The sequence below is a fragment of the Petromyzon marinus genome, chromosome 71, assembly GCF_048934315.1.
Source record: "Petromyzon marinus isolate PM22_M1 ecotype Great Lakes invasive population chromosome 71, UKy_Petmar_22M1.pri1.0, whole genome shotgun sequence".
NCBI classification, from domain to species: Eukaryota; Metazoa; Chordata; class Hyperoartia; order Petromyzontiformes; family Petromyzontidae; genus Petromyzon; species Petromyzon marinus.
The window spans coordinates 1,797,308-1,818,486 of record NC_133737.1 but is presented as its reverse complement, the minus strand read 5'-3'; the positions used below and the strand labels follow the sequence as shown (position 1 = coordinate 1,818,486).

The 21,179-nt window shown below is 48.1% G+C and overlaps 3 protein-coding genes across 3 annotated transcripts in view; 1 reads left to right on the top strand and 2 right to left on the bottom strand.

The window, feature by feature from the left end:
- The window catches only part of LOC142906808 (uncharacterized), a 31,247-nt gene extending 22,148 nt beyond the window's left edge, over positions 1-9,099 (bottom strand). The window contains exons 1-2 of the mRNA XM_076055354.1: positions 9,012-9,099; positions 146-208 (exon numbers count right to left, since the gene is read on the bottom strand). The gene's annotated coding sequence lies outside the window, so the exon portion shown is untranslated. The remainder of the gene's footprint in view (positions 1-145; positions 209-9,011) is intronic.
- Positions 1-21,179, top strand: part of LOC116957256 (uncharacterized) — a 631,244-nt gene that overhangs the window by 115,065 nt on the left and 495,000 nt on the right. The gene's annotated exons all lie outside the window — the stretch shown is intronic.
- Positions 12,647-21,079, bottom strand: LOC142906864 (uncharacterized). The gene is made up of 2 exons (XM_076055567.1): positions 19,261-21,079; positions 12,647-14,760 (listed from the first exon to the last, which is right to left on the bottom strand). Exon 2 carries the CDS (start codon positions 14,748-14,750, stop codon positions 13,710-13,712), a length of 1,041 nt encoding a protein of 346 aa, XP_075911682.1. The 5' UTR covers positions 14,751-14,760; positions 19,261-21,079; the 3' UTR covers positions 12,647-13,709.

The following is a 21,179-nucleotide window of genomic DNA, read 5'->3' as shown; positions in this document are numbered from 1 at the left end:
GAACACCACCACGCTTCTAGAGTGAACACCGCCACGCGTCTAGAGTGAACACCGCCACGCGTCTAGAGTGAACACCGCCACACGTCTAGAGTGAACACCGCCACGCGTCTAGAGTGAACACCGCCACGCTGTTGACGAGCCTCACCTTGTGATGTCGGCAGGTCGCTTCTAAAAACAAAAGCAGCACAGCAGCTCAAGCGGGCCTGGCCTGGTAAAAAAAGAATGAAATAAAAACTGCGTGAATATTTAAAAGTAAAACAAAGTGACAAAGTGGCGAGCCGAGTGAAGACAAATTAAACTTAAGCGAGAGAATTGAAGCAAACGCGATCAGGCGAGGGCAGGAGGCAAGGCCCCGGGTGGCTAGGCCCCGCGCTGTAAAGTTCCAACCTGGACATCGCTTCCATGCTCGCTGCTACTCAATTGACATCCCTACGAGAGAGACAGCGAGGCTCTACCTCGGTAAACAACAACCACCACCACAACCACCACCACCACAACAACCACCACCACCACCACTACCACTACAACCACCACCACCACTACAACCACCACCAACACTACAACCACCACCACCACTACAACCACCACCAACACAACCACCACCAACACCACAACAACCACCACCACAACCACCACCACATCAACCACAACCACCACCACAACAACCACCACCACCACAACAACAACCACAACAACAACCACCACCACAACCACCACAACAACCACCATGACAACCACCACAACAACCACCACCACAACCACAACAACAACAAACACCACAACAACCATTACCACCATAACAACCACAACCACCACCACTACAACAAACACCACCACAACAACAACAACCACTAGCACAACAACCACTACCACAACAATCACCACCACAACTATCACCACAACAACCACCACCAAAGCCACCACCACAACCACAACCCCCACAACCACCACAACAACCACCACCCCACAACCACTACCACAACAACCACTACCACAACAACCACTACCACAACAACCACCACCACAACCACAATCACCAGAACTACCACCACAACAACCACTACCACAACAATAACCACCACAACTATCACCACAACAACCACCACCACAGCCACCACCACAACCACAACCCCCACAATCACAACCACCACAACAACCACCACAGCCACCACCACAACCACAATCACCAGAACTACCACCACAACAACCACCACCACAACCACCACCAAAACCACCACAACAACCACCACAACCACCACCATAACCACCACAATAACCACAACAACCACCACCACAACAACCACCACAACAACCACCACCACAACAACAAACACCACAACAACCACAACAACCATCACCACAACCACCACAACCACCACCACTACAGCAAACACCACCACAACCATCACCACAACAACAACCACCACAACCATCAACACAACAACAACCACCACAACCACCACAACCACCACCACAACCACCACAACAACAAACACCACAACAACCACCACAACCACAAACACCACCACAACCACCACTACAACAACCACCACAGCCACCACAACAACCACCACAACAACCACCACCACAACCACCACCACAACCACCAACACAACAACCACCACAACAACCACCACCACAACCACCACCACAAATACCACAACCACCACAACAACCACCCCCACAACAACCACTACCACAACAACCACCACCACAACCACAATCACCAGAACTACCACCACAACAACCACTACCACAACAATCACCACCACAACAATCACCACGACAACCACCACCACAACCACCACCAAAACCACAACAACCACCACAACAACCACCACAACCACCACCATAACCACCACAATAAACACAGCAACCACCACCACAACCACCAACACAACAACAAACACCACAACAACCACAACAACAATCACCACAACCACCACCACCACTACAGCAAACACCACCACAACCACCAATACAACAACCACCACCACAACAACCACCACAACACCCACCACCACAACAAACACCACAACAACCACAACAACTACCACAACCACAAACACCACCAAAACCACCACTACAACAACCACCACAACCACCACCACCACAACAACCACCACAACCACCACAACAACCACCACCACTACAACCACCACCACATTAACCACCAACACAACAACCACCACAACAACCACCACAACCACCACAAAAACCACCACCACAACCACCACAATAACCACGACCACAACAACCACCACAACAAGTAAAACAAAGTGACAAAGTGGCGAGCCGAGTGAAGACAAATTAAACTTAAGCGATAGAATTGAAGCAAACGCGATCAGGCGAGGGCAGGAGGCAAGGCCCCGCGTGGCTAGGCCCCGCGCTGTAAAGTTCCAACCTGGACATCGCTTCCATGCTCGCTGCTACTCAATTGACATCCATACGAGAGAGACAGCGAGGCTCTACCTCGGTAAACAACAACCACCACCACAACCACCACCACAACAACCACCACCACCACCACTACAACCACCACTACAACCACCACCACTACAACCACCACCAACACAACCACCACCAACACAACAACCACCACCACAACAACCACCACCACAACCACCACCACATCAACCACCACAACAACCACCACCACAACCACAACAACAACAAACACCACAACAACCATTACCACCATAACAACCACAACCACCACCACTACAACAAACACCACCACAACAACAACCACTAGCACAACAACCACTACCACAACAATCAACACCACAACTATCACCACAACAACCACCACCACAGCCACCACCACAACCACAACCCCCACAACCACAACCACCACAACAACCACCACCCCACAACCACTACCACAACAACCACTACCACAACAACCACTACCACAACAACCACCACCACAACCACAATCACCAGAACTACCACCACAACAACCACTACCACAACAATAACCACCACAACTATCACCACAACAACCACCACCACAGCCACCACCACAACCACAACCCCCACAATCACAACCACCACAACAACCACCACAGCCACCACCACAACCACAATCACCAGAACTACCACCACAACAACCACCACCACAACCACCACCAAAACCACAACAACCACCACAACAACCACCACAACCACCACCATAACCACCACAATAACCACAACAACCACCACCACAACAACCACCACCACAACCACCACAACAACAAACACCACAACAACCACAACAACCATCACCACAACCACCACAACCACCACCACTACAGCAAACACCACCACAACCATCACCACAACAACAACCACCACAACCATCAACACAACAACAACCACCACAACCATCAACACAACAACAACCACCACAACCATCAACACAACAACAACCACCACAACCACCACAACCACCACCACAACCACCACCACAACAACAAACACCACAACAACCACCACAACCACAAACACCACCACAACCACCACTACAACAACCACCACAGCCACCACCACCACAACAACCACCACAACAACCACCACCACAACCACCACCACAACCACCAACACAACAACCACCACAACAACCACCACCACAACCACCACCACAACCACCACCACAAACACCACAACCACTACCACAACAACCACCCCCACAACCACCACAACAACCACTACCACAACAACCACTACCACAACAACCACCACCACAACCACAATCACCAGAACTACCACCACAACAACCACTACCACAACAATCACCACCACAACTATCACCACAACAACCACCACCACAACCACCACCAAAACCACCACCACCAAAACCACAACAACCACCACAACCACCACCATAACCACCACAATAACCACAGCAACCACCACCACAACCACCAACACAACAACAAACACCACAACAACCATCACCACAACCACCACAACCACCACCACTACAGCAAACACCACCACAACCACGAACACAACAACCACCACCACAACAACCACCACAACAACCACCACCACAACAAACACCACAACAACCACAACAACCACCACAACCACAAACACCACCAAAACCACCACTACAACAACCACCACAGCCACCACCACCACAACAACCACCACAACCACCACAACAACCACCACCACTACAACCACCACCACATTAACCACCACAACCACCAACACAACAACCACCACAACCACCACAAAAACCACCACCACAACCACCACAATAACCACGACCACAACAACCACCACAACAAGTAAAACAAAGTGACGAAGTGGCGAGCCGAGTGAAGACAAATTAAACTTAAGCGAGAGAATTGAAGCAAACGCGATCAGGCGAGGGCAGAAGGCAAGGCCCCGGGTGGCTAGGCCCCGCGCTGTAAAGTTCAAACCTGGACATCGCTTCCATGCTCGCTGCTACTCAATTGACATCCCTACGAGAGAGGCAGCGAGGCTCTACCTCGGTAAACAACAACCACCACCACAACCACCACCACAACAACCACCACCACTACAACAACCACCACCACATCAACCACCACCACAACCACCACAACAACCACCACCACAACAACCACCACCACAACCACCACCACAACAACCACCACCACAACAACCACCACCACAACAACCACCACCACAACAACCACCACCACAACAACCACAACAACAACCACCACCACAACAACCACCACAGCAACCACAACCACCACAATAACTACAACAACCACCATAACCACCACACAACCATCATGACAACCACCACAACAACCACCACCACAACCACCACCACCACAACAACAAACACCACAACCATTACCACCATAACAACCACAACCACCACAACTACAACAAACACCACCACAACAACAACCACTAGCACAACAACCACTACCACAACAATCACCACCACAACTATCACCACAACAACCACCACCACAGCCACCACCACAACCACAACCCCCACAACCACAACCACCACAACAACCACCACCCCCACAACCACTACCACAACAACCACAACCACAATCACCAGAACTACCACCACAACAACCACTACCACAACAATCACCACCACAACTATCACCACAACAACCACCACCACAGCCACCACCACAACCACAACTCCCACAACCACCCCAACAACCACCACAGCCACCACCACAACCACAATCACCAGAACTACCACCACAACAACCACCACCACAACCACCACCAAAACCACAACAACCACCACAAAACCACCACAACCACCACCATAACCACCACAATAACCACAACAACCACCACAACAACCACCACCACAACCACAACCACCAACACAACAACAAACACCACAACAACCACCACAACCATCAACACAACAACAACCACCACAACCACCACCACAACACCCACCACCACAACAACCACCACCACAATTCTAGATTTAAAGCTTTCGTGACTGCAAGGATCCATACTCTTTGGTTCTATTCGGTAAAGTCACGTAGGTAAATAATAAAACAACAATAATCACGACGTTTCGGCCACAACACAAGCGGCCTTCATCAGGTGAAGGGACGAGCCTGTCTGGAGGACAGCGCTGGAGTGGAAGAAGCCACGCTTAGATCACGACATTTAAGGAAACGCTACTGTTATTATGGATAAAGATTCATACAGCAACAAAATCCAGAATCTGCTCAACGATGGAAGTTACTCAAAAATAAAAAATGACCCCACTAATAGCCTAGCGATAAAAACCAACAAGATCATCACTAGTTCGACCTCCCTAATCGACCCAACTAAACGTCCCTCCCTAAAACCTTCTGCTGCAAGACCCCCTAGATTCTATGGTCTTCCCAAGATTCATAAAGAAGGCACCCCACTACGACCCATCGTATCCAAGATCAACTCCCCTACCTATAGACTAGCCCGTTTTCTGTCAGATACCTTGCTGCATTTCACTGGCAAGACCACCTCAGCAGTACTTAACTCAGCCCAATTGGTCTCTATGGTCAAAGACGTTGTACTGTCCCCTGACGATATCCTTGTCAGCTTCGATGTGGTCTCTTTGTTCACCAAGGTCCCAGTACCTGATACCATTGAAATAATTGAAAATTTGGTCCAACATGGACTAGACCCCGACACACCTGCACTGGTTAGGCACTGCCTCAACAATACCTACTTTACTTGGAATGGCTCCTTCTACAAACAAAATGAGGGTACCCCCATGGGTCCCCCCTTGTCACCAGTGATAGCCAATATTTTCTTGGAGAAATTTGAATCAGACGCCATCCAGACTTCCACCCTCAGACCTTCCCTGTGGAAGAGATATGTGGATGACACTTTCGTCATTTGGCCACATGGCCTCCCAGCTCTGAACCTTTTCCTACACCACATCAATTCCAGACATCCCGCCATCAAATTCACCATGGAAGTGGAGAAAGATGGCAAGCTACCATTCTTAGACATTCTGTTTGAGAGGAGACCTGATGGCTCATTGGGACATTCTGTCTACAGGAAACCCACCCACACAGATTCCTACTTGAAACCTGATTCCCACCACCACCCAGCCCAAAAGAATTCTCTCATCAAAACTTTATACCATAGGGCTCATTGCATTTCAGACCAACACCACCTGACCAGTGAATTAAAACATGTACACCTGGCCCTCAAAAGGAATGGTTACTCTGACCGTACCATCCGCCAAGCTGTCTCTCCCTCCATACAGAAACAACCACTTGATACTCCGGTCAAAACCATCACACTTCCATATATAGCAGGCGTCAATAAAAAGATTTCCAAAATTCTAAACAAACACAAGATCCAGGTCCGGTTCAATACAGTACACAAAATTCGTGATCTGATCCCATCCGTGAAGGATGTCATTCCTGATTTACAGTACCCCGGGGTTTACAAATTGAGTTGTACCTGCGGTTATTGCTACATCGGTGAGACAAAGCGACATGTCTCTGACCGAATTCGCGAGCACAAATCAGATTTGAAACACGGCAAAACGAAATCTTCTGCCGTAGCTGATCACTGTTACAACGCTGTGGGGGATCACGCTATAATTTTTTCCGATACCAAGGTTCTTTGCAAACCCACGGGCTTTTATCAGAGATTTGTTCATGAAGCAATTCAGATCTACAAACACAGACACAATTTCAACCGAGAGGATGGTTTCAAATTAAGCAACCATTGGAAAGATGTTCTAAATCGAACTAAACATTAAACTAATTTCAATGGTACAGTATATTTTTCGAGTAGTGGTACCCCAAACTTTCGCAGCTCTTATAAATTCCCATTTTCACACCATCAATAGGTAAAATCCCCCTCCCCCCTTCCCCCCCCCCTCGCCAAACTGCAAGTCCACCGGCACGTACACCACCTCTTTGCTCGCACACAGGTCCGATGTCTGAGCGTGGTTGTGTTTCGCTAAATTCTCCTGTTTGATGAGTACTAGGTGCCTCGGTGAATGTATATACTCTGACTTTAACATAGCTATTTCTGTGACTAGTTACTAGCTAATCACTCAGCTATTTAAATGCTAAATTCTATGCTAATTCCTTTGTCAAGGGGCACCTCTGCGGATGTGTATACTTTAACTTAGCTATTTCAATGAGCCATTTCAATGCTAAATTATATGCTAATTCCTTTGTCAAAGCCCGTGGTCTTCTTCTTCTTCTCACACAGCTTAAATGTCGTGATCTAAGCGTGGCTTCTTCCACTCCAGCGCTGTCCTCCAGACAGGCTCGTCCCTTCACCTGATGAAGGCCGCTTGTGTTGTGGCCGAAACGTCGTGATTATTGTTGTTTTATTATTTACCTACGTGACTTTGCCGAATAGAACAAAAGAGTATAACCACCACCACAACCACCACCGCCACAACAACCACCACCAAAACAACCACCACCACAACCACCACCACAACAACAAATACCACAACAACCACCACAGCCACCACCACCACAACAACCACCACAACCACCACAACAACCACCACCACCACAACCACCACCACCACCACAACAACCACCACAACCACCACCACAACAACCACCACAACAACCACCACAACCACCAACACAACAACCACCACAACAACCACCACCACCACAACCACCACCACCACCACGACCACAACCACCACCACAACCACCACCCCCACAACCACCACAACAACCACTACCACAACAACCACTACCACAACAACCACCACCACAACCACAATCACCAGAACTACCACCACAACAACCACTACCACAACAATCACCACCACAACTATCACCACAACAACCACCACCACAGTCACCACCACAACCACAACCCCCACAATCACAACCACCACAACAACCACCACAGCCACCACCACAATCACCAGAACTACCACCAAAACAACCACCACCACAACCACCAACACAACAACAAACACCACAACAACCACAACAACCATCACCACAACCACCACAACCACCACCACTACAGCAAACACCACCACAACCACCACCACAACAACAAACACCACAACAACCACAAACACCACCAAAACCACCACTACAACAACCACCACAGCCACCACCACCACAACAACCACCACAACCACCAACACAACAACCACCACCACAACCAACACAACCACCACCACAACCACCACCACAACCACCACAACCACCACAAAAACCACAACAACTACCACAATAACCACGACCACAACAACCACCACAACAAGTAAAACAAAGTGACAAAGTGGCGAGCCGAGTGAAGACAAATTAAACTTAAGCGAGAGAATTGAAGCAAACGCGATCAGGCGAGGGCAGGAGGCAAGGCCCCGCGTGGCTAGGCCCCGCGCTGTAAATTTCCAACCTGGACATCGCTTCCATGTTCGCTGCTACTCAATTGACATCCCTACGAGAGAGAGCGAGGCTCTACCTCGGTAAACAACAACCACCACCACAACAACAACCACCACAACCACCACCACCACAACCGCGATGAGAATGTCTCACCTCGGATTTCAGTGCACGGCGGAGCAGAATCTTCCTGTTACTTCGTGACGTCACGCAGCAGGAGTTGACATGACGTCACTTGCGGGGTACAAAACACTCCCCTCCCACAATGAGAGGCTCTGTGGGCGTGGGTGCCGAACTCGTCGCAATAAACTCGCGACGGCTTTCATGAATATATTATGTTAATGAGCCGCCAGTCACCGGGAGTAGCTTTGCCCAAACAAGGATTCTAGTTGAATAGGTAAGGGCAGTGACCCAGGCAGAGGTGACGTCACGCTCAAGGGCGCAGTGGACCGGGTGGGATGAATACCTTCGTGACATGACGTCACTAGCGAGGTACACCTCCCCCTGGCGTTTCACGCCGATGAGGTAATGCTGAGTGGTGACGTCACAGAGCGGGGTTGGAGTTTAAGTTGATTTAGATTCATTTTCCCTTGCTCCCTCCCTTGATCAGTGACCCCTTAGGTGTGTGAGCTCAGCCACAACTGTGTGTGTGTGTACACTGTATGTACGTGTACACTGTGTGTGTGTACACTGTATGTACGTGTACACACACACAGTGTGTGTACTTCTCACTGTGTGTGTACACTGTGTGTGTGTACACTCTGTGTGTACGTACACTGTGTGTGTGTACGTACACACACACAGTGTTTGCAGTGTTTGCACACAGAGTGTACACACACACTTTGTACACACACAGTGCAAACACACACAGTGTACACACACAGTGTGTACGTGTGTACACACACTGTGTGTGTACACACACAGTGTGTGTACACACACAGTGTGTGTACACACACAGTGTGTGTACACTGTGTGTGTGTACACACACAGTGTACACACACACTGTGTGTCTAAGTCAGTCGACCAATGGCATTTATTCATCAATTTATTATTTTCCAAATTTGTTTTTCTATTTACGTAACTTTACCGAAAGAACCAAGAATACGGTAGCACATTCTCTATTTATTGCAGAGATTCAAGGTTCAACACCGACAGACACACCTGGCTACCCCAGTAACATTCACCAAAATATGCACAGCCTGCTTAACGGCGGCTATAAAACATAGCGTTTTGTCATTCACAACGCGCAGGTCATTGCATATTTGTGTCACGATCAAAATTGGGGTAATTCCAAACATTATCCAGAAACTACACAACGGAGATGGCGCGTCAATGATCGCCCCCTACCGACAGACTCATGTCCACGTGCAGGCCGGTGCAGGGCCACCTTGTGCCACACAGGGGCAGCTGCCACTTGGGGGGGGGTCCTTCGCTTGTTTGAGATGAGATTCGATACGAAACACCGAGTTGCTGAGGCAATTAGACAAGCGACTTATGAGTGCAAATATGATGTTGATAACGTAGTTAATGCTTGGGAGCTTCATTGTCTCTCGCTCCTGCTGACAGATGTACCCAGCCCACAGCTCCACAGATACCAGCCGCTCCTCCTGTGCAGGTTCAGCTACGTACAGTGCAAAAGAAGTTCCAGATACACACAGAGACTCACACAGAGACCAACAGATTAGCATGGTTCGCTACGTATGGTGCGAAATAAGTTCAACGTACACACAGAGACTCGGAGCAAGTTTGAGTCGCATGCAGTCGTGGGCCATGACAGTTGAATTGGCGCATGTTGCTACTGACAGTAGTTGAATACGGTTGGAAAGACGCTGATAGAGACACACACAGAGACTGACAAGAGAAAGGTGGACAGGCACAGACAAGAGGAAGACAGAAAGAAAGATACAGAGATGACAGAGACACAGTCAGCGAGAGAGAGACACAGAGGGGAACAGAGACACAGATGGACAGAGAGATGTTGAATCGAACAAACTTAACTCGCTCCATTGAAAGAGATTCCTCAATCTTTGCCCATCCCCGGAAGTCGTTCCAGTTTCTATTTATTTCATTGTATGTGGTGTGTACGTGTAAGCAATGTGGGATATCAATGTAGACAGATATGAACAAGATCAGCAGACAAAACGTCTTTCATACTCTTTTGTTCTTTGAGTGAAGTCACGCAGGTAGAAAAAATACAATAAATCACGACGTTTCTATCGCAACACGAGTGGTCGTCCTCAGGCGAAAACATCCAGACATTGTCGCGGCAGAAGTCACGTGAGCTACGGCACGTCGCAAAGATAAGGTGACCCCCCACCCCCGTGGCTCGCCCTGCTCAGCTGAGCATTGTTTTAATGCGGTGGGCTCACGCGAAATAGATTTCTGGAAGACGAAGGTACTTTCAAAACCCACTGGCTAAACTCTTTTATATAAGTGTTGTGTCCTTAACTAACCACACGTAGACGTCTGGTTGAGGCAACGCGTTTATTATAACTCTTTTGAACTCGGCTCTACACACTACTGTACCACGAAGGAATACGTCCCCTTCCACTTGATAGCCTACGCGAGTGACAGCCTCCCTTCTATCGCAGCCTGCACACTCCGGGCTCTGCTACCCACGGGTCCCTTAGCCCGGCGTTAAGGGAAGACAGGATGACCCGTCCCAGCCAGGGTACGGGAGCTCACCTCTTGTCCGCTACAACCCGGCTCTGGCGAGAGCTCGGAGAGGGTCCCCGGGTGCTGGTCCAGTCTTCAGGTCTTCGGATGTCTTCAGGCTTGAGTTGGTGAACACTGCCCGGCCGGTCCAGGGGGCCGGGCTTTTAACCCCAGGTCGGGGTCACCCCTCCCCTCCTGATCCCCCCCCCCTCCCAGAACCTTCTGGAAGGTCTTATCTTAAGGGGCCTTCGGGACCGGTAGGGGGTCAGGGGTGTTAGTCTCCGGTCACAGGGGGGGGCCGGGGGTTTAACCTTTGGTCGACCCCTACGCACCTCGCTCTCTCGGCTGCCCACTGTTGACCTGTGAACGTGGTGGCAGGTCAGCTTACAGTGCCTTGTTATGGCGCTTACGCACAACTTCGTGACTAACGCTGCACATTGTCGTTTTCATGCAGGGGGCGCTGCAAATCTACGCACCCCCTGCATGAACGATGGAGGTGCAGGGACAGACGTTCGATCGCGTTGGAATCGATCTGCAGATGGCGGTCTTCTCGCACGGCCAGCTCTGTCGCCTCATCTCGATCCCACAATCCCGACCAAGTGAAAGTCCGCATCTAACCGGACCCCCGGCAAAGCCATCTACTTAACGACGAGAGAAAATTCACACCAAATATCTTTTCAATGAAGAAGCTTTTAATGAATAAATACAATTATCTAATTCTAATGAGTGTTGTTGTGGAGAATGTATCTACTAGATGTGCTCTGCCTTGTAACCAAATACAAATCTGTACCAAAAATGCATTCCAAATGTGCTCTTAAAATTACCTTGCTATGAAGCAGATCAGCAGACACGACATCTTTCACTTATCGATCTCTCCACGAAACAAAGGAATGTTTTTCACAAACTATAACTAGCACAGCCTTCTGGGAGTGCATCATTGATTCAGTGCAAGCCACCTGTGCACTCTTATTGGAGCACAGCGTCTCAAGAGCAGCCGGGCTTGCTTCAACCGATAGTTTCGAACATCCTGACATTAATCAGCAAGGAGCATTTCTAAACCTAATTTGACAAAATCTACATCAACACGTAAGAAGATATTATAATTCGTGTTGTAGAGAATGTACCTCCTTTTCGTGTACCTCCTTTTCGTGTAACTTTTGAGTGGTATGCCTTGTAACTGATGAATGATCCGAGTGTGCTCCCTATTTCGAAGACAATGAGTTGCTCCAGAGGCAGACGCTTCCTGAAAACGCGAAAATACCCTTTGATCTGTATCACAAGAACAATGAGCCTCACCTGAGTTATCTGTACAGGTTACTTCCAAAACACACACTTTGTCCTAACATCAATTAATCAATGTTTGACCCTTATAGACAAAATGTTAGATGTACGCACACAATCAGACAAGTATTGATTCTAAATTATTGAGTCATTTTAACAAAATGTTATTACTGCACTGAAATATACTGCATCAGGTTACATCGCATTAACAAGAAGATATTTTAAAAACATATGCACCGTCTGCTAACAGTGTATGTACAACATACTAATGCGCCATTCAAAACAAGTAGGCCATTGCATGCTGGCGTTTGGGTCAAAATGGATCAAATTATAAACATTACCTTCAAACTCCACAACTGAGATGCCACATCAACCATAGCCCCCTACTGACAGGCTCTTGTCCACATGCAGGCCGGTGCAGGGCCACCACCTTGTGCCACACAGGGGCAGCTGCTACTTGGGGGTGCTCTTCGAGTGTTTGAGACGAGATACGATACAAAACTCCGAATTGCCAGAGGCGATTAAGCAAACACCATATAATTGGAATTATTAGAACCTTGTGAATGCTTGGGAGCTAATTGGCTTTCGCTACTGGTAAGAGATCTACCCAACCCACAGGTCCACAAAGACTGGCCGCTCTTACCCTGAAGGTTGAACCCAGGAATTGAGTGTTCAACTTCATTCTTGTCATTAAAGGCCTGTGACAAAGGTGCATCTATTGCAGCAACATCGTCTCTGGCTTACACATTTACCGGGTCTCCATATGACTTTGCTTTGTCTCGGAGGAAGTCCACCCACACCTCCACTTCCACAAACTGCTGGGAATTGCCTCGCTCTGCCTCACAGTCAGAATTCTCCTCATGCTTCACGTTGAATCGATCGATGTGAAGGTCCGATTTTGGAGTTGAATCTTCATCTTCACATTTGACCTTCACTCTTCACCATCACTTCTTCACATTTGACTTTCACTTCTTCGCTCTTCACCATAACTTCTTCAGATTTGACCTTCACTTCTTCACATTTCACCTTCACCTCTTCATATTTCACCTCGATACCTTTAAAAGTGTCCAAGCTGGGATTTTCTTCCGGTTCTTCATTCATGAGGGATGGGCTCATTGTGGCACTTTGACTGTCACAAGCTGATTTCAGAATCCACTCCTTGTGGGTCTTCTGATGCTTGTGAGTTCTCTTGTGTTTTTGAAGATGTGGTGACTGTGCAAACGCCTTCCCACACACACTGCACTTGAAGGGTTTCTCTCCCGTGTGTGTTCTCTGGTGTACATGAAGATTTGATGAACGTGTAAACGCCTTCCCACACACACTGCACTTGAAGGGTTTCTTTCCCGTGTGTGTTCTCTGGTGTTTTTGAAGAGTAGATGAAACTGAAAACGCCTTCCCGCACGGAGTGCACCTGAATGGTTTCTCCACCGTGTGTGTTCTCTGGTGTGCAACAAGAGCAGATGAATCTGAAAACGCCTTCCCGCACACACTGTACTTGAAGGGTTTCTCTCCCGTGTGTCTTCTCTGGTGTCTTACAAGAGTAGATGAATCTGAAAACGCCTTCTCACACACACTGCACTTGAAGGGTTTATCTCCCGTGTGTGTTCTCTGGTGTGCTACAAGAGTAGATGAAAGTGTAAACGCCTTCCCACACACACTGCACTTGAAGGGTTTCTCTCCCGTGTGTGTTCTCTGGTGTACATGAAGATTTGATGAATCTGAAAATGCCTTCCCACACACATTGCACTTTAAGGGTTTCTCTCCCGTGTGTGTTGTCTGGTGTTTTACAAGAGTAGATGAAAGTGTAAACGCCTTCCCACACACACGGCACTTGAATGGCTTCTCTCCTGTGTGAGTTCTTTGGTGCAAGGTCAAATTTCCAGTACGATCTGTGCTGTATGCACACCGGTCGCATTGATGCCTTTTTGCACTGAGCTGCGCCGAGTGCCTTTGCTCCATCAGACAAATTCTGCAGAGGAAGCAACAGAGGAAGCGTCAGCTGCAGACAGAAAAATTATATCAACAACATCTACACGTCAGTATCGATGCACAGAGGAATGCATACACAGAGTAACACGTGACTTACACATCTATACTTATTCATATATTCATGATATAGTAAAAAAGTGTCCCAAATTCATCACACGGGCTGTTATGGCACACAATGAGAGGGCAAATGGTCATAAACGTGCCTGGAAGCCATCGTATCTTCAAAATTAATGTTAATACAAAACTCCGAGCACACAATTTCGGCTGTCTGGCTTCAAAAGGAATATTTAGGAAAGCTAAATTCAGCTGACATAGCAAAGGGTGTTGAAAATAATACTGTGTTATGCAGAAATGCATAAATTAATGTTCAATCACAACGTAGAGGTGTGAAGCCAGGCACAGATGTCCTTGAATGCTGGGATGAACAGTTCCGACTTCAGCTGCACGTGTGCTGTGATAACTTCCTGACTCCATTCTTACAAAGATTTGCAGAGGAAAACAAAAATATAAACTACCGTTTTGATATAACCTCCGTGCTCAATAGAGTTAATAGACTTTACTGCAAATACAAACTTGACCCTGTCACACACTCAGAGGTGGAGCCAGGATTTTCAGGTAGGAGGGGCAACCCCTTCAGCAATGAAAAATGATAGTTGTTAGTCAGCAAGGAGTTGTTAGTCAGGAGTTGTTAGTAAGGAGTTGTTAGTAAGTAAGGACTTGTCCTATGCTTTTTATTGGACGCGGGTGATCGGCATCGCGCTCGCTGAAGGTGTTTGCCATCAGGGAAGTCGTGTACTGTATACGCAACTGAGCACAATTCTGAGTCGCTTGTAACTGCTTTGCCGTTAATTATTGCCAATTATGGACTCGGACTGTTGTCATCTCATAGAGTCCCTGGCACGTAATAATATGCCACACGGTGGCAGTGGGGGTTGCAAAATGCTGATTTATCTATATATATAAAAGCGAAATGTGTGGATGTGTCGGTTCGAAAGTGTTTAGCATACTTCCCAACATGCTACACACTTGAAATTTGGCATGTGGGTAGATTCCATACTGTACACAATGAAAAAAAGTATGAAAATATACTTTTGTATTTTGTATGACCATGAAGTTTGTGGCGTCAACCCGCAACACACCTGAGTTAAGCACTCTGGAATGCTTAGAGCTGTTCACAGCGTGCCGGGAGATTTTAGGTGGTGTTTCGCTCCTGGCCGATTAAGCCATTGTCTTCTCGGAGTTTCAATACATATCCGTGCGAAGAACGGGTACAACAGCTATATTAAATATGAAGCAGAACATTACATCTGTTTGTTTGTGTGTAGCAGCAAAACCTCTCCAACGCTGAGCTCTGGCGTCATGACATTTTCACAGCTTATGCTGTTTGGAATTTCTAAGTGAACGTGACTATTTTCAGCTCGACACGTCATTCCCTTTCCGAGTGGCAAAAATCGACCTTGTGTAGCAATGGATTAAGGTTAAGTTTCCTTGAGTGAAAACATTCGATTTAGGTAACTTGATTTGTTTCGGCTTTTTTTCTTTCTTGCAAGCATCAACATTTTAAAGGGTTTTTTCAGTGAAATATAAGGGAATATGAAATTTGAAATTTATCCAAGAGAACAATCCAAGTCCCGGGCGAAGCCGGGTAGTGAAGCGAGTTACTAATAAACCCCAATGATCCGATCAAAATTAGGGATTTCGATCGGATCGTTGGGGGGCACGTGCCACCTCACCTCCACTGGCTCCACCACTGCCACACACTGGCATGGTTCACAGGTGGTGGTGTGTCCAGACCTACGCCTGGCCACCTTCACCTGCTCAGAATTCATGCTTCCTCACTCCAAGTAGAGTGAACACCGCCACGCGTCTAGAGTGAACACCGCCACGCGTCCAGAGTGAACACCGCCACGCGTCTAGAGTGAACACGCAACGCTCCTAGAGTGAACACCGCCATGCGTCTAGAGTGAACACCGCCACGCGTCTAGAGGGAACACCACCACGCGTCTAGAGTGAACACCGCTGCGCATCTAGAGTGAACACCGCCACGCATCTAGAGTGAACACCACCACACGTCTAGAGTGAACACCGCCGCACGTCTAGAGTGAACACCGCCACGCGTCTAGAGTGAACACCGCCACACGTCTAGACTGAACACTGCCACGCGTCTAGAGTGAAACTTAAGCAATATACTCTTTGGTTATTTCGGTAAAGTAACGTAGGAAAATTAAATTAATTAAATAATAACATACGTTTTGATTGCAACACAAGCAATCATCATCAGGTACAAATGAAAGAGAAAACAAACCTAGTAAACTTAGAAACGTATTGCAATACAACACAGAGAGACGGCTAACATAACAGTCAACGCCCCACCTGGATGATAACGTTCTTCCAAAGATTGCTCAATTTGAGAGAGAGACAAAACACAGCCACAGAGACACATAGAAAGAGAGAGAGATAACACAGAGACACACAGTGAGAGATACACACATAGGCACACAGAGAAACAACGCCTCTGTGTCGAGGCCTTAAATAGAGAGGGGGGGTAGAGAAATTAGCATGTCAATGCAAGGCCGTAGCCATGGAGTCAACATTGGGGGGGACCAAATCTTCCAGGGGGTCGGGGATCTGGGGCCTCCCCCCCCCCCCAGAATAAAATTAAATTTGAAAACTAATTGCCTGCAATTTCCTGCTTAAAATATTTAACAATTTCACTAACACATGGGATGGATTTTTTTAAATCTGATACAATGTCTAATATTGTATTGTATTACATTGCTCTGTTTTATCTTTTTTACCTTTTCTTGTTTCATAGTATGTAATGGCAGAGAATAGTGATTCATAAAGTACAACGCAATCATATAAACAGAAATCTATGCATTGTTATATGCAGACAAGTCCAGATTTTGTGGCCAAGGTTTAGCAAATTGTTTTTATTAACATAGCATAGCAATTATTATATATTTATTTTGCATTATATTGGGGGGGACAGTTTGAGCATATTTGATTATTGGGGGGATGTGTGTCCCCCAATATGTATTATAATTATTATAACATATTATAATTACGGCCTTGTGTCAATGAGAGATTTGGAGCTTTGGTGACTGCAGGAAATAATAATAACACGAGCACAGAGAGAGAGAGAGAAAGCACACTTAATCAAACTGAGTACAATTAGGAAATGTAATGCAATGTAACACAGAGTCGTCAACACACAATGAACGCATAGCCTGGTTCTTTACGTTCATCCAAAGATTGCTCAACTAAGCAAGATAATTGAAGCAAACGCGATCAGGCAAGGGCAGAAGGCAAGGCCCCTCGTGGCTAGGCCCCACGCTGTAAAGTTCCAACCTGGCCATCGCTTCCATGCTCGCTGCTACTCAATTGACATCCCTACGAGAGCGAGGCTCTACCTCGGTAAACAACCACCACAACAACCACCACAACAACCACCACAACAACCACCACAACAACCACCACAACAACCACCACAACAACCACCACAACAACCACCACAACAACCACCACAACAACCACCACAACAACCACCACAACAACCACCACAACAACCACCACAACAACCACCACAACAACCACCACAACAACCACCACAACAACCACCACAACAACCACCACAACAACCACCACAACAACCACCACAACAACCACCACAACAACCACCACAACAACCACCACAACAACCACCACAACAACCACCACAACAACCACCACAACAACCACCACAACAACCACCACAACAACCACCACAACAACCACCACAACAACCACCACAACAACCACCACAACAACCACCACAACAACCACCACAACAACCACCACAACAACCACCACAACAACCACCACAACAACCACCACAACAACCACCACAACAACCACCACAACAACCACCACAACAACCACCACAACAACCACCACAACAACCACCACAACAACCACCACAACAACCACCACAACAACCACCACAACAACCACCACAACAACCACCACAACAACCACCACAACAACCACCACAACAACCACCACAACAACCACCACAACAACCACCACAACAACCACCACAACAACCACCACAACAACCACCACAACAACCACCACAACAACCACCACAACAACCACCACAACAACCACCACAACAACCACCACAACAACCACCACAACAACCACCACAACAACCACCACAACAACCACCACAACAACCACCACAACAACCACCACAACAACCACCACAACAACCACCACAACAACCACCACAACAACCACCACAACAACCACCACAACAACCACCACAACAACCACCACAACAACCACCACAACAACCACCACAACAACCACCACAACAACCACCACAACAACCACCACAACAACCACCACAACAACCACCACAACAACCACCACAACAACCACCACAACAACCACCACAACCACCACCACCACCACAACCGCGATGAGAATTTCTCACCTCGGATTTCAGTGCATGGGCGGAGCAGCAGCTTCCTGTTATCTCGCGACTTCACGCGGCAGGAGGTGACATGACGTCACTTGTGGGGAACAGAAACACTCCCCTCCCGCAAAGAGCGGATCTGTACCTTAAATAATGTTAATGAGCCCGTCCCATACGTGGAGGGATGGGGCGTGGGTGCTGAACCGGTCGCAAAAAATTCGCGACGGCTTTCATGAATGCATTATGTTAATGAGCGGGCAGTCACAGGGCGTAGCTTTGCCCAAATAAGGATTGGCACCGGAACAGAAATCGGCAGCGGCCGAACGGAGGTGACGTCACACCCAAGAGAGCAGTGGTTGGGGGTGGGCGACATGACGTCACTAGCGAGGCCCACCGCCCCCAGGCGTTTGACGCCGATGAGGTCACGCTGAGCGGTGACGTCAGAGAGCGGGGTCAGAGTTCAAGTTTGTTGACAGAAGGGGCGCGGCAGTGACGTGGGGAGCGCTGCGCTCCCGACCAGCCGGGTTCCATTCCCGCTCGTGGCCAACACCGCCAGTGACGATTTTCTGAACCGGTCCTGAGGCTCCCCTACGTCGACTCGGCCTCAAACGAGTACCCGGTGCGGTGTGTAGTAAACATCGCCACTAGGGAGACAAAGGCGGCCGGGCGTGGTGTTGGCCACCCACCCCCTCGTGCGCCGTCCCACCCTTAATAGGTGCTCGCTAACAGCACTTGCCCCTACATTCTGTCCAGGCTATATGGGGGATCTTTGTCTTTGTGTTAGGTGCTCACTAACAGCACTTGCCCCAACATTCTGTCCAAGCTATACGGGGATCTTTGTCTTTGTGTTAGGTGCTCGCTAACAGCACTTGCCCCAACATTATTTCCTGGCTATATGGCGGGTCTTTGTGTTAGGTGCTCACTAACAGCACTTGCCCCAACATTCTGTCCAAGCTATACGGGGGATCTTTGTCTTTGTGTGTTGGGAGCAAGTTTGAGTGGCGTGTAGCCGTGGGAGCTGAACGGGCGCCTGCTGCTACTGACAGTCGTTGACTACGGTTGGACAGACGCTGATAGACAGACAAGACAGGTGGACAGACACAAACAAGAGGAACACAGAGACAGAGAAAGATAGACAGAGAGACACAGGCAGAGAGAGAAACAGAGGGAAACAGAGACACAGACGGACAGAGAGATGTTGAACAAACTTAACTCGCTCCATTGAAAGAGATTCCTCAATCTTTGCCCATCTCCGGAAGTCGTTCCAGTTTCTATTTAGTTCATTGTGTGTGGTGTGTATGTGTAAGCAATGTGAGATATCGATGTACACAGATATGAACAAGATCAGCAGACGACGTATTTCATACTCATTGGTTCTTTCGGCAAAGTCACGTAGGTAGAAAAAATAAAATAATAAAAATAATAAATCACGACGTTTCGATCGAAACACGAGCGGTCGTCCTCAGGTGAAAACATCCAGACATTGTCGCGGCAGAAGTCACGTGAGCTACGGCACGTGACAAAGATAAGGTGACCCCCCCTCTCCCCCGCCGTGGCTCACCCCGCTCAGCTAAGCATCGTTTTAATGCGGTGGGCTCACGCGAAATTGATTTCTGTAAGACGAAGGTACTTTGAAAACCCACTGGCTAAACTATTTTCTATAAGTGCACAACTTCATCTGTGATGAACGCTGCACTTTCCATCGTTTTCATGCAGGGGGCACTGCAAACCTACACGCTCCCTGCATGAACGATGGAGGCGCAAGGACAGACGTTCGATCGCGTTGGAATCGATCTGCAGACGGCGGTCTTCTCGCACGGCCAGCTCTGTGTCGCCTCATCTCGATCCCGCGATCCCAACCAGGTGAAAGTCCGCATCGAACCGAACCCCCGGCAAGGCCATCTACTTAACGACGAGAGAAAATTCATACCAAATGT